This window comes from Thermobia domestica, chromosome 9 (assembly GCF_964235325.1).
Source record: "Thermobia domestica chromosome 9, izTheDome1.hap1.1, whole genome shotgun sequence".
NCBI classification, from domain to species: domain Eukaryota; kingdom Metazoa; phylum Arthropoda; class Insecta; order Zygentoma; family Lepismatidae; genus Thermobia; species Thermobia domestica.
In genome coordinates this window covers 171,472,671-171,497,482 of record NC_137462.1, presented here as the reverse complement: position 1 = coordinate 171,497,482, position 24,812 = coordinate 171,472,671, and the positions used below count along the sequence as shown (strand labels likewise).

Here is a 24,812-nt window from a genome sequence, read left to right as displayed (position 1 = left end):
TTATCTCACAAAAAACTCACATTCCTTTAAATTTACCAATTTGTTATTACTGATGTTTCTAAGATAATTTAAAATTGATGTTCGAAACAAGATTATCTGTTATTATATTGACGTTCATATTCAAAGTTATAAATAAGAAGATAAATATAAATAATACGGAGAAGTTGGAAGTGTAGAAAACAGTAATTGAAATTAATACAGAGGAAGGAACGAGAAATATGCATACAGCATGCAACATTCTATCATGTACTTAATTATTTTGCCGCCTTTAACCAAGCAGAAAACATAATAATAGGTAGTATTTTAAAACATGCACAAAGAACAAAACGTTGTGACTGTGTTTGTAAATTTATAATAGATATATTCATTAGGTATATTCATTATAAATATATAAGTATGCCAATATTTGGAAATCTGTTGTTTTGAGAAATTACTTCAAGTAATAATAATAATAATAATAATAATAATAATAATAATAATAATAATAATAATAATAATAATAATAATAATAATAATAATAATAATAATAATCAGAGCCGGATATAAGTTTGATGAGGCCCTAAGCTATTGAAAGGTAATGGGGCACTTTGTATGTCCAGTTGTGCAACCAGTCCATGCAGAACGTAGGGACACTATATACAGAAATGAGCAAGCGACAGATATTTAAGCGAGCACTCTAACAGAAGAGGCACCATTATTTTTCTACTTACATCATGGGAGCCCACATAACACAAATTACTGTTGCTATATGTAGGTTTTATTTTATTATTTCTTTTTAAATCTTGCAGTATATATTGGAATTGTACATCTAGTTCTCTTTTCCTTTAATTTTTGGGACTCTCAAAAGAGTGGGGCCCTAAGCTATAGCTTGTTTAGCTTATATGTAAATCCGGCACTGATAGTAATAATACAAGCAAAATTAAAGATAATTCCAAAATTTGAACACTTTTTTTTTTTCAATACTAAAGGTTTAAGTTTGGATACCTGAATACACATATTTTGTTTCTTTATTATTGAGTAAACCTTTAACTATTTGTTATATGGCCGAATTAATATAATTCATTATCTTTTAAAATATAAATTATCGTTTATTTACTGAGTCGGATCAGCACATGCTAAGTGAAGTACGCGGAATACGATAACAAACCTCAACCCATTCTGTGGATCCCATAAGGCCGTACTCTTCGGCTCCCCAATTGAGGAAAACAACCGTTCGACGAGGTCGCCATCCTGTAAAAGAAATCACATTACTATCAATTCTACTCCAATACTTACTAATATAATTTGAAGTTGGTTCAAATACTTAGGACAGTCCTAATATAGCAAATACCTGTTATTTTTTCTTATTACTTTATCTTATTATTCATATAATATGGTAGCCATTTTTCATATATGTACACGATCAGTCCATATACGATAACCATTTGAAAATAATCAATAAGCATTATTCCATTAAATAAACTGTTTGTATCTTGCAATGCAAGATAATACGTGTAAAGTACTAGGCCGTAGCCAAGACTATCTCTTATTATAAAATATTTATAATTAACTGCAAATATTAACTATTTGTTTGTATTTACATATTGATTTTAACGTAACATTCCCATTTAAGACTTGTTTAACACACACCTTTATTTTACATAAACTGTTGCACGATGAATGAATGAATAAATTCTGACAAATTTCACTTCATGTTTCTACACATACTTTCATTGCTTAGTTATACATTTTAAGTTTTGGCTGTAAATTATAAAATCATAATATATTTGAAATAATATAGGTCCTACAACGAATGTAACAGCAGGTGAGTTCTTTTAATTTCACTGTAACAATTTAATTTCAGATTTAATCAAAATTTCGTTATTCTAAGTTTTACTGTATAATGATAATTTAGGAAGATAGGGCAATTGATAATAAGAACCGACGAAGTAAGTATTGATGCTGTAGAGGTAGACGAATTCAGCAAGACTTACAAACATTCCATTGAGACGAATTTTAAGTTCTGAGCGATACAACTTAAGGGAAGACAATTGAGAATAAGGGGCTAATTGAGTTAATTAGGAAATTAAAGCATGAAAAAAACGTTCCAGTCTCTATAACGAAACGTATACAACCATGGAGTAAGAAATTTCTTGGGGATTAAAATGACTAATTAGCTAAGAAGTCAAACTCAAGAAGATGTGAGAACTACAGAACAATTGATATACATTAAACCTTCTACTTCGAACACTGAACAACTACTGTGAGACAAAATATAAGACAGAGTTTGAAGAAAAGTACTTTTGATGAGAACACAATATATGTTTTTGATTAAGTTAAGCTAATTTCTTCATCAGAAGAAGATGAAAACAATGACGAAGAATCATATGTAATTATCGATTTTCAGGTTGGGCAGGAATTTGAAGATTGTTTGTAACTCTTTAAATCCTTAATCAATTTTAACGAAGCAAAACCTATTGATTCCTTGAAATGATAACATTTGTTACACAATAGCTAATTAATATCATTGCAGATATCAGTGATGGAGTGTGGTGCATCCCTATCTTCTGTAAATGAGCTCAGCTGGCATCCCGATACGAAGTCATTCCGCTATGTAAGTACAGAGATGGCGAAGTTGAAGGACTTTCGATAGGCTAATTAAAAGAAAAAGACGGGAAAATTCGATAACCTAAACACCTAGCAGGAATTAAGAGTTTCAGAGCAATTTTCTCATATGCCAAGTGCACTATAATCTGTCTGTAAACGGAAGTACTCAACAGTGGAAATTAAAAGCAGATATAAAAATTGTCTATTATCCTAAATATTCCAAAATTGTTTAATAATATCATATCAGAAACCACAGTGGGAAGGAAGCACGTAGCTCAGTAAAAGAACGCCTTCCGTGAGTTCTGGAGGTTCCCCACATTCTCTCTATTCTAACAACTGAAAAGTTGAAACAACGACGCTAAATCGCCTATGTGACCGCAGATTAGTAAGCACACTTGCATGAAGAAAATATATAAGACCACATAAATTTTGCTGCAACTTTTATACTTCTAAAATGTGATTATAACTCTGAGTAAATAAACACTAATTTAAAAATGTACATACCTTTCGTCTTAACCAGGTCTCCGAGAACGTTAACCATTTCCATAAGAGAGGCTGTTCCCCCAGATGGATCCACAGCTCCAAAACCCCAAGCGTCTCTGTGGTTCCCCACCAACACATATCGATCTTCAGAAATAAATAATCTGCAGTCAGAACTTTTAAAACTATTTTAACAATATTCGATACTTCACATACTAAATCTTTCGTAATGTTTGTTTTGTAGAAGAGACTCACTTTGAAGCTATATTTGTTATTTATTAAAGTTTTTAATAATAGTATTGAAGAGATCGTATTTGGATTAGGATTACCAAATCTCCAATACAGGAGTACCAGAGTTGTAAATACGTACATTCTACGGGTCTACAAGTCAACAAATGAAATCTGCGAGCTTAATGTTAAACTACCCATAATTAATTATATATGCCATTTACGGCTTAAATATATGATATACTTTGTTGTTGTTAGTTATTTACAAGGATTATATTACATATTGTAACAAAAAAATAGATTTAAAATATTTTCATTATAGAGACTATATTATTGCGCGATACGCTTGCAGGTCTATGGTAGTTCATTACGTCAGCGAGTAGTAATTATGCTCTACAGTCCATTATGTAGTAATAAAAGTAAAAATGTCATTTTTAAATTTGTCCGTGAAAATTGGTTAAACAACCAGAGATATAAAGAGTAGTTCCATAAAGTTGATAGTGAATAATATATATAGAGAGAGTGTCCGGGGGTAAAAGTCGGCAGGGGGCAAAAGTTCTTTTTGGGGTTTTGGGGGTACTTTTGTTGGAGTTGTGCAACACTGCTTGTGCTGCAGAAAGATTAAATGGCGGTGGTGTACTGTCCATGTTAGTAAAGGTGTGCGGTGAAATTTGTAAATACAATGAGGTAAGTTACATTTTGTCTTTCTTTGAAGTAATATTTTGTTTTATGGGAGATAGTACTACAGTCTGTGGGAGAAGTTACGACTTATTTTATTGCTGTTTCATATGAAAACACTTCTTCAGTAACAATATACACTACCTTCCCTTTTCTCGGTATCAGTTATTACGTCAGCATTTCATTGTAATTAAAACAAGTGCGAATGGGGCAAAAGTCCGAATTTTTTGTGGGGCAGGAATTCGAATGCAGACTTTTGCCCCAGCTCTCAAATTTGTAAATAATTTTATTCTTAAATTTAAATTCAAGTTTCTCACAGTAGACCTATTTAAATTCGTTTGCTACGTAGGCTTTCTTTAGCTTAACTAAAGCTATGCAGGCCTGTATAGAGTTTGATCTTTGAATTTGGGCAAGCCACGCTCAACACTGATTAGTCCACCGATGGCATCAAGAGCACTACTCACATTTCAGCGGTGTAAACAGAGCCTAAGATTAATAGTCAGTAGTGCTAACATATACCTGTTTGTATTGCTGAAGCCATCTGTTGAGGTGTGAAAAGTGCTCTTGTAGTCATTTGGTTCATCGGTGCTGAGAGAGATTTGTCCTTTGCTATTAGAAACACTAAGAAATGAGCTATGTACTGTTCGAGAAGAAAAAGAGAAGAAGGATCCTAAGAAGTCAGCCTCACGGAAGAAATTGTTTGCATCCGCTGAGAGTTCAACTTCAAAAGTAGTGGAATATGTACTATGTCCATTGTGTAAAGGCAAATATGTCGATCCACCGGAGAAGAACTGGATAATGTGTAATTCGTGCGAAGAATGGTGGCATCATGATTGCATAGCTTATGAAGGAGGCCAGTTCGTATGTGACAAATGCCTAGACCCAAGCCTGGTTTTTTAATTATTTCACTTCATAAGTTTATGTGCTTTTCTTAATAAGTGGGATAATTTCTTTTTTTACTCCAACTTTGTTGATGAAAAGTCTTATGCGTTGTGTGTCTATTGAGCTTTTCTTAAGTAAGAAGAACTTATTTTTTCCTTTAATATAACTTAACACGAACAAAACCTTCATGCTTCACATGTGTGTTTTTTTTTTTTTTTTTTTTTTTTTAAATAAATAACTGGGATAGCCTAATTTCTTCTTTTAGTGTAACTTTTCAATACGAGATGAAAAAATCCATGCTTTGTGTGTTCTTGTGGTATTCGTAAATAAGTGGGATAATTTATTTCTTTTTTTCCTAGTTTCACTTTATCAATATGAAGAATAACTTCATACTTTGTATGTTTATTGAGTTTTTCTCAAGTGAAATAAATTTATCTTTTGCTTAGTCTAACATTTTTGTTAATACGAAGTATTACTTGATGCTTCGTATGCTCTTTGTTTATCTTAAGATTCTTGTAGAAAACAAAATAATTCAATAAAAATTCCTGTATGTCGATTTCCTACTTCGTGTATTTCAGCGGACTTTTGCCCCCTATACTGGGGCAAAAGTCCGAATTTGTCTATCTTTTTTTTTTTTTTTTTAATTAGTGTGTCTTATTAAGTAATAAATTAGTAGGCTTTCTATCACCTTCAAAATATAGAGGAATGTTCACTTATACTTCTGTGCGAAATTCGTTATCTTGCCGTTATATCTTTCGGCTCCAGCGCAACTCAAACACCAAACTGCGGATTTTTGCCCACGCTTACTCTAAGTTATTATCTGATCTGTTACGCGTAAAGCAGTGAATAAACATTTACTGCTCGACAGATTCTGACTGATAGAAAGCAGTTAGCAGAAGAAAAAATAATTTTATTCTTTAGTTTTTGCCAAATGCTATTTTATGCAAAAGATAAAATTACAGCAACGGATAAGGATTTAACTTTGACTTATCATAATGTCAAATACTGTCATTCTCATAACTCTCAAGGTTGTGGTAATAAGTTATATCTTCTATTTCAAAAATTACATCATAGTCTCAAAACTAAGCTGGAACGAACCGAAATAGAGCATTAGCGAAACTTGTTCTTTTGTCTTACGCTACTTACATTAGGGGTCATCCATATATTACGTAACGCTAATTTTGACCAATTTTTACTCCCTCCCTCCCCTTGTCACACTTCGTAACTCAAGGCAAAACATCTCCCCTTTGTTACGTAACACTTTTTGATTTTTGTTTTTTCACCAATCTATTACAAACTCTCTATTACAAAATGCTTGTATTCTGAATATATTTGTAGTGCTTTTCGCATACTGCCGTTTTCCCAAGGAGATCGCAGCCATCCTCTTAGGTCACCGATGATTGGCAAAGAGAAAATACTGCCGAAAAATAGAGGTGAAACAGAATCTAAGCAGCTGACAGCGACGATATTTTCCGGGATCCAGGAAGCTTCGTGTATTTGAAGTTCGCCCGTGTCAACAATGCAAAGAAATTCTCTTCCTCGTCGACCACAGATTTGAAGTGACTATACACGTGAAGGAGCAGAGACATCTTTGAGAACATGCTTTCGAGCATATTCTTCGGACTTTGGACTTCAGTTTACCCCTTTCTAAATTATTCTTGTCCTGAATCAGTGCCAGAATCCAAATAAACTCCATTTCACCAGAAATATTCAAATCCAAAAGTTTTAAAAAGTCAGTACGAGATGAATATCCGACGAATTAGGTTTCTAATATCTTATTTTCCCCAAATCTTGGATCGTTACATCGAGAAAAATATTATTTCACGAGAAAGTTTCTTATGTTTCACATGCGAAACCCCTTACAAAAATTGAGTGGGGTAATGATTGAAATCTAAAGTTTTAAATAATATTCTCAGCAATAGTGATACGAGTGGGAACGCGAGAGCATCTTCAAGCGGTGGTTACGATCACTAACAACTAACTACAGAAAAGCATGTGCCGTAAATGCAATGCTGCGAAAGCCACAAAATGGAGTTTTATTGTATTGTAATACACAAAGTGTTCGTCACCAGTCATAATGGTGTCTAGTAGTGTCTTCGAATCCCTTTTGCATGATTTAATTTATATAAGCCATATGTTCACAATTTCCCGAAATAATAGAAACATTTATTTGTTTATAAAACAAGAATTATAGGAATTATCCAAAAAATGGATCAAAAGATTGCGAATCGAGTTTTCGTATTTTTTATGGAATAAGCACATCATACTAGTTAAGTGATAGTTTAGGTTTGGCTACACTATATGTAATACTCCAGATATAAGGCGTACAAGAAAAATTTTGACTGAATGAAATATGTTGCATTTTTTGGATCAGAAGCCACAAAATTTTTGAACGGTCCCTAAATCGAGTTTTCGTATTCTTGTACGAAATAAGCACATCGTACTAAATTAAGTGACAGTTTAGGTTTGGCTACACTATATGTAGTTCCCCAGATATAAAGCCTACAAGAAAAATTTTGCCTGAAATACATTGGATCTTTTGATGCAAAAAGAAAAGAATTGAATAAAATTATTTGTTTAAAAGATTCCACTTAAACCTGGGATTAAAATAAAAATTACAGCAAAAAAAGAAAAAAGAAAACATACGTTACGTAACCCTCTCCTCCCCCTTGTCACACCTCGCAACGCAAGTCCGAACCCCCTCCCTAACTTTGCCGCGTTACAAAATATGTGGATGACCCCTTAGTGCTACTTTCAACCGGGTCAGATGTTTCAAAGAAATGCATTAAAAACATATGTTTATTGCAGGCATTCGAATGACTCTCCTCACATCGACAGTGAAGAATTCAAGTTTTTTTTTTTTTTTTTTTTTTAGATTTTGAAATAATGATTGTTTTTTTGATTTGCCGCTATTGTGGAGTAATATTTATTAATTGTGCCGCATGCTTTAAGAAAAATTCTATGCTGCTGGAAATTTTATCAACATCTCGAAATCACTTCTTTTATCTAATTCTTCACGATTCGCAAGTTAATCACTTGTTCACTTCTTCACTCGTACTGAAATTGAGAACGTTTTATAGTCTGACTCTCCTGTAGTCCTGCATAGCATAGCCACTAATCTTCTCGCCTTTGGTTCGAGCAGTTCCGAGTGCGATTCAATGTAGGTATACTCAGTCGAAATGATGTAAAAGCCTTTTTAGGTCAACATCATGAGCAAAGTTTTTCTTCATTCACACCAAGTAAATACCAGAATGGTACTTAACATAATACCCCAGGTTGCTTCCTTTCTTACTTCCTCACTTCTCCGGGTAGTGTGATCGACGCTATCCCCCATACTAACGGGCTTAGGTTCCACTAATGAAGAGAGATATAATTCCTAATCTAATACAACCCCCTTAGCATCGCATCTTCCCTTTACGCCGCCACTGTTTTGCGCAATGAAGTGTTTGACTTTATGAAAATGAAATTGAATTACGATTAAAATATACGTAAATTGTTTTGTTTGAAAAACGCTTGAGCCAAAACAATGTTATTTCATTCAGCTGATGATGTTTCTGTTAAACTCGGTAGACACGATTCTGAACTTGCTAGGTAAAAGAAGAAAACTTCAACTTGATAAAAACCTAATTGTTCCTGTCATATATTTTGGGCATAATTAAACCAAATTTGAATTCGAACTTTTAAAATTTGATGTGGGAATTCTTGTTCTGAAAATACAGGATATATTAAGACTTTTCTTCATCATCAACAGATTTGGAGGAAATGAACTTATTTTGTGAGTTTTGTTAATACGATTATAGTGAAACATTAGTGCAATGTTTGCCTGTACAGTTCGCTGTCGAGTGTCTTATTAAGATGTAGCGACTTTCAAAGACGTACTACTTAGCACGGGGAGAATAAACACATTCTTTTATTTGCAAAGTTATTAGTTCAGAGCAACATGTTCAAATTTTGTATAACACTAATTCTTATTTTTATAAAGCAATTAGAATTTAGGATAAAGGTGATACACTCCTTGCAGATATTCACAAGGTTAGCTTAGTAGGTGAAGAAGATTCAAATAGAGAATTGCAAACACAAAATTACATATATAGAAATTAATCTTACCAGGTTCAACGAAACCATTCAGTCTTCCTACAACATTGTAGCTAACGACCCTCTCCAATCTGTTGTTCACTGTCAACCGCACTTTCCATCCTGCGTATCTTGTATCGAAGCTTGGACCTAAGTTGTAGGAAATACCTGTTATTCCTCCTCTCCATTTCGGAGGAGCAATCTGTCCGCCTAAAAGTCTGTAAATAATAATAATACATAAATTAAACAAATACATAATCAGATGCACAGTAAAATTTCTCTATTATGATTTTGACTTTTAAATTTTCATAGGATAATTCTGAGTTTTATTTCCTATTTCTTTACTTGAAGTTCAAGTTTCCTATTCAGCAGTAAATCTGTATGATAATGCATTCAGGAATTATAAAATTATGATGTCCTTAAATATGATTGATATTATTGGTATAACTAACCATTTCACCAATATCTACAGAACGTATAATCATTTATCATAATGAATTAGCTCCTAGTCTCCATTGTTTTATAGAATGTAGTTTTTTTTAATCGCTAATCGAACTCAGATATTTATTGTTTCTTTTGGCCTAAATTACGTAGGACAATCTCCCACTATCTGTCTCAGCATTTAAGACGCTGCTGAAAGAGTTTCAAATATATACTAAGAATAAGCTAACCAGGGACATCACTTGAGGAGCACGTGACAATTGCTTCGCTCCTCCTCGAGTTTAAGAACATTATGATTTTTTATAAATTGTATACGTATACTATTAATATACTACTAAAAATCGTGAAACTCTTTTGTCGGTGAACAGTTTTGCTTCCTCTCCTGGAAAAATCTGAAATAAAGCTATTAAAGCTAATATACACAACTATATACTGCCAAAAGAAATTATGCATTCCCGTTGTTACTAATAAATTCAAAATCAATTAACGAATTCTAACATAGTATTTTTTTAAATCGTAGAAAAACCTTGTTCTGTGTACGTTATAAATATTAATTCAAATGGATGTTTTTATCCTGAAGGTACTAACCAGAGAAAACCATATGCGAAAGTACTTTATCACAGTTAAATAAAATAAAAACAATATTCAGAGATGAAATTAATATAAATCGATAGAACTAATTAACCTGAACAAAATAACGTATGTGAAGGTAATTTCTAATGCCTAGATTACGAGAAATTTGTGAAGAAAAAGCAGGGAATATGTGTTATTATTGAGTTCAAACTGTTCTGTCATCTCAAACTGCTCTGTTGTGTCGAAGAATTTAAAGCTGAAATATACAGAGTAGAAGGTAACTCCACCGAAAAACTTTCAAGATGATTTCATATATCAAATGAAAGAAAAAAAAGTTCTAATAAATATGGGTCGAAAAACGTTTCCTTTCAGAGTTATGAACCGCCGAACATTCGAAAAATCACGTTTCAAAACGGCCTGGCTTAGAAACTATAGAACCTGTCCCAAGCGGTTTAAGGAATTACACATTAACTACCTAAGTAGTATGCGCTCTGTCTAAATATCAATGTTTCAGAATACACTGGTACCACCATTAGTACTTAAAGGAGTATCCCTATACCTCAACTTCCTTTTTACAGTTCGTTTAGCCGATAACGGAGGATGGTGAAACATATTAGAACGCATACAACTTCCTGTGTAATTCCTTAAACTGCTTAGAATTGGTCCTATAGTTTCTAAGCCAGGGTGTTTCCAAGCATGATTTTTCGAATTTTCGGCGGCACCCAGTATATATCTATATCTCTCTATCTATCTATCTATCTATATCTATATCTATATCTATCTATCTATCTATCTATCTATCTATCTATCTATCTATATATATATATATATATATATATATATATATATATATATATATATATATATATATATATCATTATGTTCATTGTACTATGTAGTTGCAAAACATAGTCGCTTACTTTGAAGGAATATCCGAACATATACTCCTGTGGCGAATATTAGGACCCAAGAGGAACGGAAATGGGATAATGGCGGAAAGTTCATAACGAAATTAATTATATTCTGTACAATAACCTAAAATTATCATCATCTCTTAAATTTTAATTAGAAATATTTTCCAAACTCCAAGTAGTATTTTCTTGCAAATATTTGATGATCCGATTGTGACTCTACAAATAGATATATTACTTTTGTTTTCATATAACATATTTTTTCCTTCTCTTTTTTTTATCATGTTATTATTTTGCCTTTTACTTTTAGTGTGTAGATGTGAGCAGGGGCGGATCCAGGACGGACTTTTAGGGGAAGCGGTGGGTTGTAACAATGCTGCTTAGAGCTACTTTTAAGAGCTCCAAACTGTGGGATGAGTTTTATTTATATGTAAAATGAGAAAGTTTCCTCTTCAGGGGGGAAGCGATTGCCCTGATCGCTGCCCCCTGAATCCGCCCCTGGATGTGAGTAATCTAAGATCTAACGACTACTATTCTGTCTGTTTGATATAAGTCTGTATGATGTCTGAACAAGTACGGGTTATTTGCACATTCATTACACTCGACGTTAAAAAGAAAGAAAGAAAAAGAAAAACAGAAATAAATGAAACCGACTAGTTGGCCTAACGCCGAACATCGCAGACCAATTGCATTATCCTAAATGTTAATATGGTTGACAATCGCCCGTCCAAATAAAATAAATTTTATTTGAATTTCTTAATTGTCAGTGGAATAAAGTTTATACTTTGCCGGTTGTCTTTTTTATTATATTAAAGCAAATGTATTGACTTAGAGTTATGATATCGATGTAATTACCATGTTGAAACCAATCAGAACGTGATTTCCCCTAAAACTGCTAAATTACGAATTGTTTTAGTTAAAGGCAATGATAAAAAAAAATACATTTTTTCTCATGTACAAATTTAGGAATGTTTTTCAGGTTTCGGTGGAGACAAACAAAAATGTAAGTGGGTGTTGAATATGCTTCGTATACCATTTTTCTTTTAATAGATGAGTTTCTTTAACTCTCTTGTTGTTATGAAGGTAAAAATCAGGCACGGTGAGATAGAAATGTGGAAATTGCACTGGCTTTATCTGTGAATACTCTCACGACTTAGTCATGGGAATTCTCACAGTTGATGTGGAATACCAAAATTCGATTTCTGGAGTGGTAGTCTTTGAGATACTATGTTAAACTGTAGATTTATATCGAGTGTAACTCTCCAATGTTAAATAAACTAAAAACTTCACACAAGCTTAAACTAACTGTGATCAAAGATTTCAAATTTGGGAATGTATGCTCAGCACATCGCGAGTACCATCTGAGTTATTGATGGCCGAAGATCGCTACTTCTTTATTTCAGGTACCCCGTCAATCATTCTCATGATGCAGGACGAATATCACATTTCCTTCCATGAAGTTTTGTAAACAGTAGTTCATCCAAGTACTAATCAAACATAGTGGATGCCTACTGGGTAATTTTAGATCACATGCTGCGTACATGAGTTCTATTTTCATTACGATTATTATTATTTATTATTATTATTATTATTATTATTATTATTATTATTATTATTATTATTATTATTATTATTATTATTATTATTATTATTATTATTATTATTATTATTTTGTAATAGGAACGCAATATTCCATTGAACATGGCACAATCAAATTTTAGTTACCATAATGATGCTTTTAAGAATGCTAAATTCAATAAAACTTAGTCTCATAAACATCTTCAATTGTCACAACCAACTCTGATCTCCACTACTTTTTAGGGGAGGTCGAAAAAAGAATAATAAAATTGACGAGATTGAACCATAACACTTGGGAGGTGGATACCACTGGTAATGCTTAATTTCCATGATCTTAGATTCTAGGATCTCTGGTAGACCTGCCGTAGCAGTCTTGGCCATACACCAACGCAACGTAGAAATTACAAAAAGTCATTGGGCCTTATGCAGAGTCATTCTGACGCGTTATTAGTGCCATACTAAAGAGTTGGACTAACATATGTTTCCTGCAGTAGTCAGGCCTTTAGTATACTGCTAATTATACGTCGAAACGACTCTGCATAAGGCACATTATAACTGCTATGACGATTATCGCAAATTTTGCGTTGCTTTTACGAAAACCGTTATGGAATGTGTCCGAGGGGATTGGTTTCCTGTGTTGAATAGAAATGTTAATTCTATTTAATGCAGTCGATAAAGCAAACACTTGTTCTTCGTACAAAACTTTAAAGAAAAAAATATCTATCAATTAAATTAAGAAACGTGTAAGCTGATTTACCTACTCTAATAACTGCTTGGCATCCTTGTACCCTATTGGTTGGCAAGGAATCTTCGGTAAAGTGGCTTCAGTTATATTAATTGTATAAACGTCACCTGCAAGAAAATAAAGTGTATTTATTGTCATACTGCTGTAATCTGCATCAGTGTGAGTGTGAGTAAACTTATTTGTGCAGTAGCAAAATACATATATACACTGATTTTAAATGAAATGAAATAAAATCTTTCGGTTCAACGTCCCACTATTAATTGTATTAACTATCTTTGGAAAGTTATTTAACGTAAGTAATCTAACCTAATTTACATTCGTACCAGTAAAACAATAAAAATAAATGCTTATTAATACACAGTTCTACTTAAATCAAATTGGTAAAGATCAAGCTTTCGACTTAACCATCTTGATATTGTATATTCAATTGAATTATAATTGGTAAACTCATCAAAATATTCGTATTTAGAATTATTGATTTAAATTACATACAGAACAAGCAATGTTTTCAAATGTAGCTTCTTTTGATATACATATACTGTATGGTCTCTTACAATAGCTGACTAATATGTCTGATGTTTTTATTCCTATTATCCATTGCATCTATTACTCTCACAACTTTCATGAACATGCTGAATTATGAGAGTTGTTAAGAAAACTCTAAACAAAATTAGGAAATACTCGTATTATAACTGGGCATGAAAAAATTTTTGGATATATTTATTAACCCTTCAAAAGATAACATACCAAATTTAATATCTATTTTTTGTGTGCATTTGGAGATAAAGAATGACTACAGAGTGGGTGACGTTACTACATAACTGAAGTCAAGAATTGTTATCGAGCATTTCCATGGAAAGAATTTACTTTCTTCTCCGTCCCTTATCCAGGATTTCTACGCCAATATGTCAACCAAATTACACGATACTTTCCCTTCTTATGGCTCAGTGAAGAAATAGGCAACTTGGTTTCGGAGAGGGAGAGTCAGCATTGAAGATTACTCTCAATCAGGAGGACCTGTTGAAGCACTAACTCAAGAAAAATTGACAAAGTCCTTGAAAGTGTCACAAATTATCGCCGATTGAACATGAGACAAATTGTTGATACAGTAGGATTGTTAACTGAAAGCGTTGGCATAATTATCACGCACTGTCTGGGATTGAGGAAAGTTCTACTAACCAGGGATGAGTCCAAAGTTGAACCTTGAATGTGGGGATAACCTATAGGGCTATATTTCCTTTAAGGGTTCGACAATCAAGTTCCAAAACAGGTTTCAATTCCTTGCCCGGGATTGGCACCACCTCTTCAGGGTTGAAATATATAGAACAGCTTGATCTATATGTCCTATATATCAAAGTGCTCCCCATGACTAATAGATTAAGAGGTACAACTCAAATATGTTCCATATGAAGGTAATAAAACAAAAAAATGATTATTTCACTAATATCATATATCAATGGACCTATGAAGTTGAGAAAAACATATCCATAATATCCAGTCAAAAGCAAGTCATGTAGAATCACAACTAATGTGACTCATTATTATGACTAGATGTGGCACATTCGGTGGACGTATTTCAATTTCTATTTTCACGATTTCACCTATATACGTTGTCAGATCAGTATGTTCATTATATATTCGCCAACTGCTCATTTACAAGAGTTGTTTGATAGGTCATACGGTACAAAAACGTTCAAAAAATTTTGAGTTATTAATTAGGTAAAACTAGTCGTAGTGGTAATTTGAGCTCATTTAATCGATCCGAACAGTTCTTAATTTGTAGCTATATAAACCCGATTGGTCATCTTTCAGGGTTTCAGCCTTCTAGCCACGACAATGGCCGGCTAACTCCAGATTCAAGGTTCAACTTTGAAGTCATCCCTAGTAAGATAAGTTCTCGAACTTTTAACCTCTGACCAAAAGATAAACAGGATCAGCATTTCAAAAGATAATATTCAGCTTCTCTTAGCAAATCCAGATTCATTTTTGATTTGAGTTATAAAGATGGATGAAATATGAATCAATCATTAACAACAAAAATCAAAACAAAGTTAAAGCAGTGGAAACAGCGCTCATTCCTTCCAAAGAACGTCAAGTCAGTGCCCTCAGCAGGAAAAGTGACTGTTGCTGTACTTATGAAGTTCGGGGAAGAAAGCAGTGATAGTAGCTTAGCTTTTAAGGGAGCAATCAGTAACTGGAAATTCTTATCCAGATCTCCTACAAAAGCTGCATGATCACATTCGGCACAAGCATCGTGCAAAACTGACAAAAGGCATACTTTTCCATACTGCCAGCCACAAATTGGACCTATATGGTAACAATTCACGATTGCGGCTTTCAATTGATCTCTCACCTTAAGTTTTGCCCAATTTGCGACACTCTGACTTTTGCCTGTGAGCAAATTTCAAACAGAACGTGAAGTTGTTCATTTTGAAACCAATGATGACGTTATGCATGCTGTAGATGATATTCCGGACGTCTCAAAAAAAAAAAAAATTCTTAATAGCGGCATAAACACACTTAAACATGGATGAGAAAAGTGCTTTAAATTCTCAGAAGACAATGTTAAGAAGAAACACTCTACTGAACTCTAGGCACTCCTTTCATAGGTAGCAATCTTGGTATATAACAAATGTTCTGCCATATTTCTCTTGTCTTAATATCGTTGTCTACAAAAAAACAAGTCTTTAATCATCATGCAACACTGGTATATGGCAGATTAATCGAAGAGGCCTTACTAACGATGTCAACGGCCAGCCGCAGATTCAATTACTATTAATGTGAGTTTTATAACAGACAGAGACGTGTATGTACGTATGTTTGTATGTGGGCGAAAGGGTGTTACTTTCGAAGCATTTCATCACTTACCAAATATTTTCGTCTATATTAATGATCTACTTCTTTAGCCTGCACAACCTATGTATGGAACGTGAGTATTAGGTCTACTAGACAACGATACAGCATACTGGGCCTCTAGAAATTTATCCACTATATTAGTATGTAAGTAACTTTCCTTTTTATTTTAAATTATGCCAATATTACCTTTATTTAATTCCAATATAAAACGAATTGACAAATAATCTAGAAAAGTATATTCAAAGAAAAATATACTCAAATCTAACAAATAAAACACAGCTCTGACCAGAGCAGAATGAAATATATTTAAAACTATACTTACAATGTGTTTACAAGTATAGTTTTTAATATATTTCATTCTGCTCTGGTCAGAACTGAGTTTTATTTGTTACTCTACTTATCCAGAGCCATGGAGTTTGTTCATTATACTCAAATCTAATTTTAAGGGATGTTTTAAAGGAAATCAATTCAGTATTCAGACTAAAACTTCAGACTTATATGTAACAAATTTGAATGCCACACACTGCCACTGCCACTACTACGTTAGCATCTTAAGTTACCATGTTTAAAAATCACTTATTGCTGTTTAAAATATTAGTAGGTTTATCTAAGAAAGTTGCATATCAATATAAAACGACTATTTTCAATTTTAAATTCATGATATAACTGGTAAATGGACTTGTCCAAAGGCACACTAGACAAAAAAGAATCATCGTTTCTAGAACTAATGTTGCTCCTTTTTTTTATCGTTACAGATAGCGTTTCACTCGTAACACGTGCCACTGCAACACAACGTGCCTGTGGTATGGAACTGGTCAGTATTTTCATTTAGAAGAAGCAATTACTCAACTCATACCTGTGTTAAATGTGAAAAAATGTTCGTAATCATGTTGTAATTTATTTGAAGAGCAATGGCTCTTCTTTTTTACTAAAATATATCTAATGTAATTTTTTATCATGTAGTTTTTTTGTTTGTTTGTTTGTTTTAAAACATCTTCATCTTATGTGTTAAACTTTTGATTTTCATACTTGGGATTACTGAAATTAATTAAAAAAAAAAAAAAAACATGATTTCGAACAACTTCTGGATACTGGAAATCCTAAACACTTTAACCTAGGAAGGTGAAATTTTACTGACAATTTATTTTTTCTAATTCTACATTTTTGCTCTACCTTAGCTTACATGTACTTTGCTATCACTGTAATTTGTAAATACGCTCCGACATATCATGAACTTGTTACGTTGTACTGTTAAAATATTTCACTAAATAATGTAAAATAAGATCTTACCAATAGATGGCCATCCTGGAGTAAGAGGATCCCCCTTCCTAAGGATAACATTTCCTCGTTGAATACCAGTATCGGGTAGCCACCATGACTCAGGATAAACATCACTTGTCCCTGTTTGAGCAATATCAGCAGGATCTGAGTAAACTATGAGTCCCAACGCACCTCTTTCCTGTGCATGCTTTAGCTGAAATGTAAAACCTTTAATGTTTCTATCAAATATATATGGTATGAATAGACAGCATACAGCACTCCGGTCTTATATATTCTAAAACAATTAGACAATTAAAAGAAATAAAGGTGCTTTACTCACAAAATAGTTCTTATAGTACGTTAATCGGCTGACTACTGTTTTATAACCTACGATACCTTCCTCCGATTTAAACTTCTTGAAGCTTAGAACTTTGACCTCCCCATAGAACAATTGAACTGTTACCAATCATTTGTATTTTATTTGATCCTATATTATAAAAACTATTGTGCTTGCGAAGTACCAATTCTACACGGTCACCGTGATTTCATTAAGATTTTGAAGAAATAAATTAGTAGGGCCTATATGCAAATTCCTTTTTCCAAATCACAGTGTATATATTTTCATATTTCAAAATCTTCATAAAATCACAGCGTACGTGTAGATTTCGTACTTGGCAACCAATAGGATTTATATATGCATAGGGTCAGACAAATTCCAAATGGATGGGAATACAATATACTCATTACTTGGTTTTAGGACCACCGTTTTTGATGGGTATCGGAAGCAGTAAACTAACCAACTAATTCAGTCTGAAAACCTGCTTTTAAACCAAATATGTCTAATTAACCGTATTAGAGGGTATATTTACAGTGTACCAGGTATTTTGCACTGTCAACTTGAATAGTGTGCTTAGTTTAAAGCACAGCACTGTATTATTTCCGTTTCATTCGTAATGTAATTGTTGATATTAGTCACTCGACTTAATATTGGAAATTAGGGACAGTTGGTAAAATCAAACCGATGCTTTCCCTTGTTATCCCTTAGAACGAGGGTGTACGTTAAAATCCTGTAGGATGTCACACTTGTAAGCTTAATAAATAAAACACAGTTCTGACCAGAGCAGAATGAAATATATTAAAAACTATACTTACAATGTGTTACAGTTTCAAGGACCTAACGTCCTCTTCATCAGAGTGTTTGTGTCTGATGAAGAGGATGTTAGGTCCTTGAAACTGTAACACATTGTAAGTATAGTTTTTAATATATTTCATTCTGCTCTGGTCAGAACTGCGTTTTATTTGTTACGCTACTTATCCAGAGCCATGGAGTTTGTTCATTACTTGTAAGCTTGAATATAATTCGATCCGAAGAAGATAACAGATATTATTAAACAGTAATAAGCCGACTAACATGATATTGAACACATTTAGTAAGTGAAAAGGCATAATGACATAAGCAATCATATTTTAGGGGATGGCCAGGTGGAATTTTCTGCCCGGAACTACCATTGGGAATATCGCCGATTGTGCTCAACTTGGATTTCTATTTTCGTAGTACTGAGAGAACTTTCATCTCCTGTGTATTTAAATCCTCCTTTCCCCGGAAAAAATCTCAAATCATCATTGATATACACTTTGCACACTTTGACATACCTATAATTAGACAATACTATCGCTTTGGTGAAAAATGAAATTACTAACTTGCATATGATGTAACCAGTTTGACATAGTAAACAGCTCGACTTTTCTATCCAGTTACCGCTGCTTCCACCACTAAATAAAATATATTTAAACATGTTAAGTTGCCACCTCTCTCATGTTTTCGAATTAAGTAGTTGTGAGCAGATAGTGTTATTCTTTACCTAAATAGTGTTTTTAATTAATTTAGGTAAAAATTAGTTACTGTGACAGCGGCAATTTGTATAAATAATATGATTTACATTGTCCATATTATAAAACAAAGGCGCATCAATCTGTCAGTCATTCTCCTAATCGTTTACAGTTAGGCTATTAGTTGTAGCTAGCGTACAGCAATTTGGAGACAAGCCAATGGCTTGGATGGAAAACTGTTCTCTGTTTCAGACCTTCATAATTTGCTTGTAGGCTCGAGAATAATATGATGAATTATACTTGTCGCAAAATAATATCACAAATCAGAGAGCTAAAATCATTATCAAATTCTTATTAATATTGTTCAAAATGCACTTTCAATTAACTTGTTATTTGAGTAATTTGGCAACATACTTCTGACATGTAGATTAAGTCACGTTCTATTATTACTCGGAACATTTCGTCATTTGTCTCAGTTGAAGAGGTAAAGGTTTTACTTTACAGAATACATTCGTTACAATGATTTATTCTTAAAAATTAATATTCGGATTAGATGAAATAAATATTTAGTGACTGGTGCAGAGGTTGAGTTATAACAATGAAGTTTCCGGGCCCGATGGCAAGATCCAGAAATCCACTTCTCTTGAAAGTGATATAGTGTTGTGGGGAAGGCTATATTGTAAGAGTTGAGGTTACATAATGGTTTTGTGTATCCTTCACCTGTATTCGATTCAAAGTTCATGTTAATAGTAAGCATTATCTTTTATAACCGCAGTCTTCCATAAAACAAATAACAAAAACTCAAAAATTATTAATTAACGATTGAAGTTGTACATAAGAAGTCATTTCATTGAAATGAGTTGTCCAAATAGAATATTCCGTTAGACATTTTCTTTTGAATTAAGCGTTGTGCGCCAGTGGTTTAAGAAGCATAGTAGTGAATTTCAATTGATGCATTAGACCCCAAACTCACCCGATCTTAAGCTAATTAAACACCTTTGAGATGTTATTAAACGCAAGTTCCGACCTCATCGATCCCATCTGCAGAATGTACAGCAACTAAGTGACATATATATACAGATGTGATACTCCATCCCCAAATTACCTTCAACACCTCATTACTTCCATATCAAACATCATTGTTGCTGTCCAATGCTCAAAGGCGGGTATGCCAGATATTAGGTAGGTAGCCATAATATTCTGGCTGGTCAGTGTATATTTTGGAAGACTACAAGACAAGGAGACAAGACCAACTTACACAAAGATACAATAATATAACTTTTTTAATGTTAAAATATTGCTTGCAAACTATAACAAAAATATTTCTTTCGTAGTCGATATTTTAAATTAAGAACTTTACTATAGCTTCTTAGATTCGTTGTATAACCTAAGAATTTTACGGCTTGAAAAAGAGATAGTATCTATATTTAAAAAAAAAATACAGAAAAATAATTTTTTCTGAATGGTTAAGCAATATTAAAAACTGCCTCCACGCAACGTATATTCTAAATCTGAACTTTTATAGATATTCTGAGAACAAAATTCATTTGAGAACCAAATCTCCTTTTGATGAAAACTGATGTCACATGTTTTATCTCTTAACAAAAGGAAAGAAAACATTGAACTTACTTTGTTTCCTCGAAAAATCTTTCCATATCGTGCAATGCAAATCTTATTCTTGACATCGATCCCCAGTCGACTTAGTTCTTCAAAATCTTCTTCCGTTGCGTAGTTGACATACACGAGTTCTCCCTGAACGTCACCTAACAAATAAATAATATATATATATATATATATATATATATATATATATATATATATATATATATATATATATATATATATATATATATATATATATAAATGTAAAAGAATGTTCGTTCATCATTATCAAGGTAAAAAAGAACTATTAAATTCACCTTAGGCCTTTGGCAGAGATTCACATTCTTGATACTATTAAAGAAATTAGAGTAATTAATACCGAAGGAGTATTAATGGGCTAGTGCAAATGAATATCGGTGTAACCAAGTCATTATTACGTAGTCCTTATGCACGTTGTATTCAATTCTAATTTTCATTTCTTGTTCCAATGCCATTTCTCTAATTTACAATGCCACACACACTTGGGAAGGAAACTGAAAACTCTACCCGCATTTTGCAGGCTTCGTAAAATTTAAAATAAGCATAATGCATCACAGTACATTTATTTAATGATAGTGGAAACAACTTCTGCCAGAGGGAATTTGTATTGTCATCTAATTTTCATATCGCTTATGAGTGTATCTGACTCTAGTATTTAATTAATTATAACGACTCTACAAATTTTAATTAGTAAGTAATGATTTATAAAGTTTATTTTTGATATAGTTTCCTATAATTTGAATTAAGAGTGGTTTAAATCTGGAGTATTCGTTTGAATGGAGAGGTATCGTTAGAAACGTGTATAAAAATGCGCTTGAATATCACTGGTCTGGAAGCTACCATCGACTCAATTACTCAAACAAGACAAATAGTTTATATTCTATACACAGTAGCTTCATACAAGGATCAGAATAGAGCTTAACCTCCCATATAACTCTTTCTTTATAGAGGTGAACCATTGTGGGCTAATATGTATTCAGGATGTACGTGTAATTCAGTTTCCTTTCTGTTGATTTTGAAACAACTCTTGGCCAAATATCCCCAAGATCCTGGCAAATAGTGGCTTACCTCTTCGTAATGTAGCACTCATTGGTGGTCAAGTGGCTACCGACCCTGCATTTGATATACGGTTCATATTAAGACCCTGGTTTCACTAGAGACCAACTAGTACGTTAGGTTGAGCCAGGGTCTATCAACATTACTCACCTCATGCGGACCTCTATCTCAGGCAGAGAACAGAAAAGAGTGATGTTAAATTCAAGCAAAAGCATAAAGATAAATAGAAGAACGAACCTGCTGGCGCATAAGCGTTGAATGCGTTCACGAAGTCTGAAGCATGTTCTTCTCCTTCCAAATCCTTTTCGTGATATGCTGCAGAATATCGTTCTTTCCCGGTGTGGTCGAACACTCGAATCTATAAATAATGTTATCATTTAAGAAAAGGGAAGTTTAAGAGTTGGACATTGAGAATATTCGTGTGGGGGTATAAGGGCATATCATATAGCCATGTTGATCCAAGTTCTTTTTTTATTTTCTATCTTTACAAAATTGTTGTCTCAAGGAAAAGCTGATTTAGGTGTTGCTTTTATTCTTGTACTTGAGTGTTAGTTTAATTACGGACACGGACGCGCTCAGAATTTTCTATAGCATCATATACATACACATCATATAGCACATCAATTATTCAAGCACAAGTCCTTATTAACTACAGTAAATAAACTATAATACTATAGTATTTAATATAAATATATTAAGTAATATTATGGTGTGTCAGAGCAAATTAGTACGTTTTGATATATATTTTCAAGAACTGAACACCTTTTGAACTAAATAACCCCTTCTCATGCTGTGGGCGTCCATACGGACTTTCATACTATTTAAGTGATTATTTAGATACAAATGATTGTTATAACAGGGTTATCTCAAAATTATACTCTATAATTTTCTTAATAGCGAACAAGGCATCAAAAAATATAACTTCATAATGTATCTTGTTTATTACAGCTATGGAAATATTGCACAGTATTAATATAACAAAACTGACCAAAGCGCCAAGTATACGTGTATATCAATAATACTTGTGTAACAGTTTCGCAAACTAACATCGACTTCATCAGACACTTTATCTTCTTGTTTTGTTTTCTTGTCGTTTAATCTATTACATATAACATGTCTAATAGCGCATTCAATATTAAACGCATCAAATTAGTATTTCCAAAATGAATGTGTCTATCGTAATCAAATCCTATTAATGGAAAGAAGTCAGAACGTCAATGTCAGGAGAATTTTCAATTTGAATTTACTATTGTTGAACATTCTAGTCACGCAGCACTGTTTTCATCTTTCCATTCACGAGCTTGAACTCACGGTCAAGTTGATATAATGTAATAGTAGTAATGCGGGCAGTTTTTCCTGGTGGAGATTTGAATGGAGAGTCCGAATTACACATAATATCTTCTCTATCTGTTATGAATGTGACGCAGAATATCACGCGAAGTTTTAACGATTTATAGTATTTGAATGAGATCCTCTTGTAAAGGAGCATTCGTTGGAATAAGATATCTTCAAGCCTTCGCACTAGAGACAAAGCACATATGATATTCCTAGAGGCATCTCATTGTCACCGAGATCAATGACGACTTTCGACAACTCTTTCCTTGGGATGACGGAATAGTAATTTCGTAACAAGCAGTGATCGGTATTTGTCGTCGACAAAAATTTTGCAATCTTTTCTCTGCACTTTAGTGATTGGAAGAATCGGTAGGCAATTATTAGCAAGTCGAGGCCAGTATAGTCCGAGAACTTAACCTGGGGGAAAACATATGCTTTCTTCCTTAAACTTGTACTTAAATATCTTTCGGACTGTCACCAATCAGCTTAGTGACTACGGAAACTGTGTATTCGATACTGATTTCGGTCAATGTGAACATTTCTTATTTGCTCTTTCTTGTACGCATGCTGGTGCAAGGCGCACCTAACTGGTTTTTAATATTTTATATAGATGTATAGATTTTTATTGTAATTAATAATATTCAAATAGAACTAGTATATAATATATATATATATATATATATATATATATATATATATATATATATATACTTAGTAGTAGTATATTTAGTTATCTTATGTATTGAATTTGTAAATTACTTGTATTTTATGCATGCTAAGTAACTTTTCGTTAGGGTGGAAACACTTCTCGCCGGAGTAGCAGAAGGGAACCAAGGATACAGAATTTTAACATTAGTGGGTTATCCTTTAAAAAATTAGTTAGTTTTTAGCTAATTTAGTTATGTTGAGTTACATAATATTGGATTTCTTCGGATTTAGGTTGGGAAATTTTGAGAAGTGTTTAGATTGATTTTAGCCAGGGCGTACGGTAATTAATTTTTAATTTCTTGATTCCCAAAAGAGAGGGAATTAGGGAAGGAATAGAGGAGATTGGGCATAAGTGATGTTCATAGAGCACAGAGCGAGTGCTCGTTTTGTAGTATTATGAGTAAGAGTTGTACGTATAGTCGGAATTCTACATTATTGAGGCCTAGTCTTGAAACATAGGCGAAGCTGATAGAGAATTTCCTTAGTTAAGAATTCTACCTGGAATTCAATGTACGGATCCAAATTACACCTTTACCTAACCTACATCTAACCTGAATAAATTAGACAGTTTTTTCCTTAAGTGGAACAGAATCCAGGTCAGATGAGTTCCACGACAGGGATTTGGGTGGAGCACTCTATAAGTGACTAGCAGTGCTGATAGAAACTAGTTAAGGAGTGTACTAACAGCTTGTAAGTGAACGCGAGTTAGTAACTCCACAGACCCTTCCCAATTAGTGTTGTATAAACAAATTAAAGATACAAGCTAAAGTAAGAATTCTAGTCAGGAACAAGTAGGGGGTCTAAGAGTTATCTTAGAATTTTCATAAACCAAGACACTCTATATTTCGTAAATAAACTGATAAAAGTAGAGATGTTCTATGATTTCTACTGTATACCTAAAAAATTCGTATCCGAGAGATTAAGATAAATAAGAGATTAATTTCCCTAGA

At 33.1% G+C, this 24,812-nt stretch overlaps 1 protein-coding gene and 1 long non-coding RNA gene across 2 annotated transcripts in view; one reads left to right on the top strand and one right to left on the bottom strand.

Moving 5' to 3' along the window:
• LOC145695211 (uncharacterized) overlaps positions 1 to 24,812 on the top strand; it is a 332,249-nt gene that overhangs the window by 211,263 nt on the left and 96,174 nt on the right. Inside the window, exon 2 of the long non-coding RNA XR_014133123.1 lies at positions 16,788 to 16,846. This is a non-coding gene — a long non-coding RNA (uncharacterized LOC145695211). The remainder of the gene's footprint in view (positions 1 to 16,787; positions 16,847 to 24,812) is intronic.
• Positions 1 to 24,812, bottom strand: part of LOC145695204 (N-acetylated-alpha-linked acidic dipeptidase 2-like) — an 85,413-nt gene that overhangs the window by 44,182 nt on the left and 16,419 nt on the right. The window contains exons 4-10 of the mRNA XM_081772189.1: positions 22,057 to 22,177; positions 20,752 to 20,885; positions 17,323 to 17,506; positions 13,193 to 13,283; positions 8,962 to 9,146; positions 3,091 to 3,213; positions 1,148 to 1,230 (exon numbers count right to left, since the gene is read on the bottom strand). Coding sequence (XP_081628315.1) covers positions 1,148 to 1,230; positions 3,091 to 3,213; positions 8,962 to 9,146; positions 13,193 to 13,283; positions 17,323 to 17,506; positions 20,752 to 20,885; positions 22,057 to 22,177 — 921 coding nt within the window. The remainder of the gene's footprint in view (positions 1 to 1,147; positions 1,231 to 3,090; positions 3,214 to 8,961; positions 9,147 to 13,192; positions 13,284 to 17,322; positions 17,507 to 20,751; positions 20,886 to 22,056; positions 22,178 to 24,812) is intronic.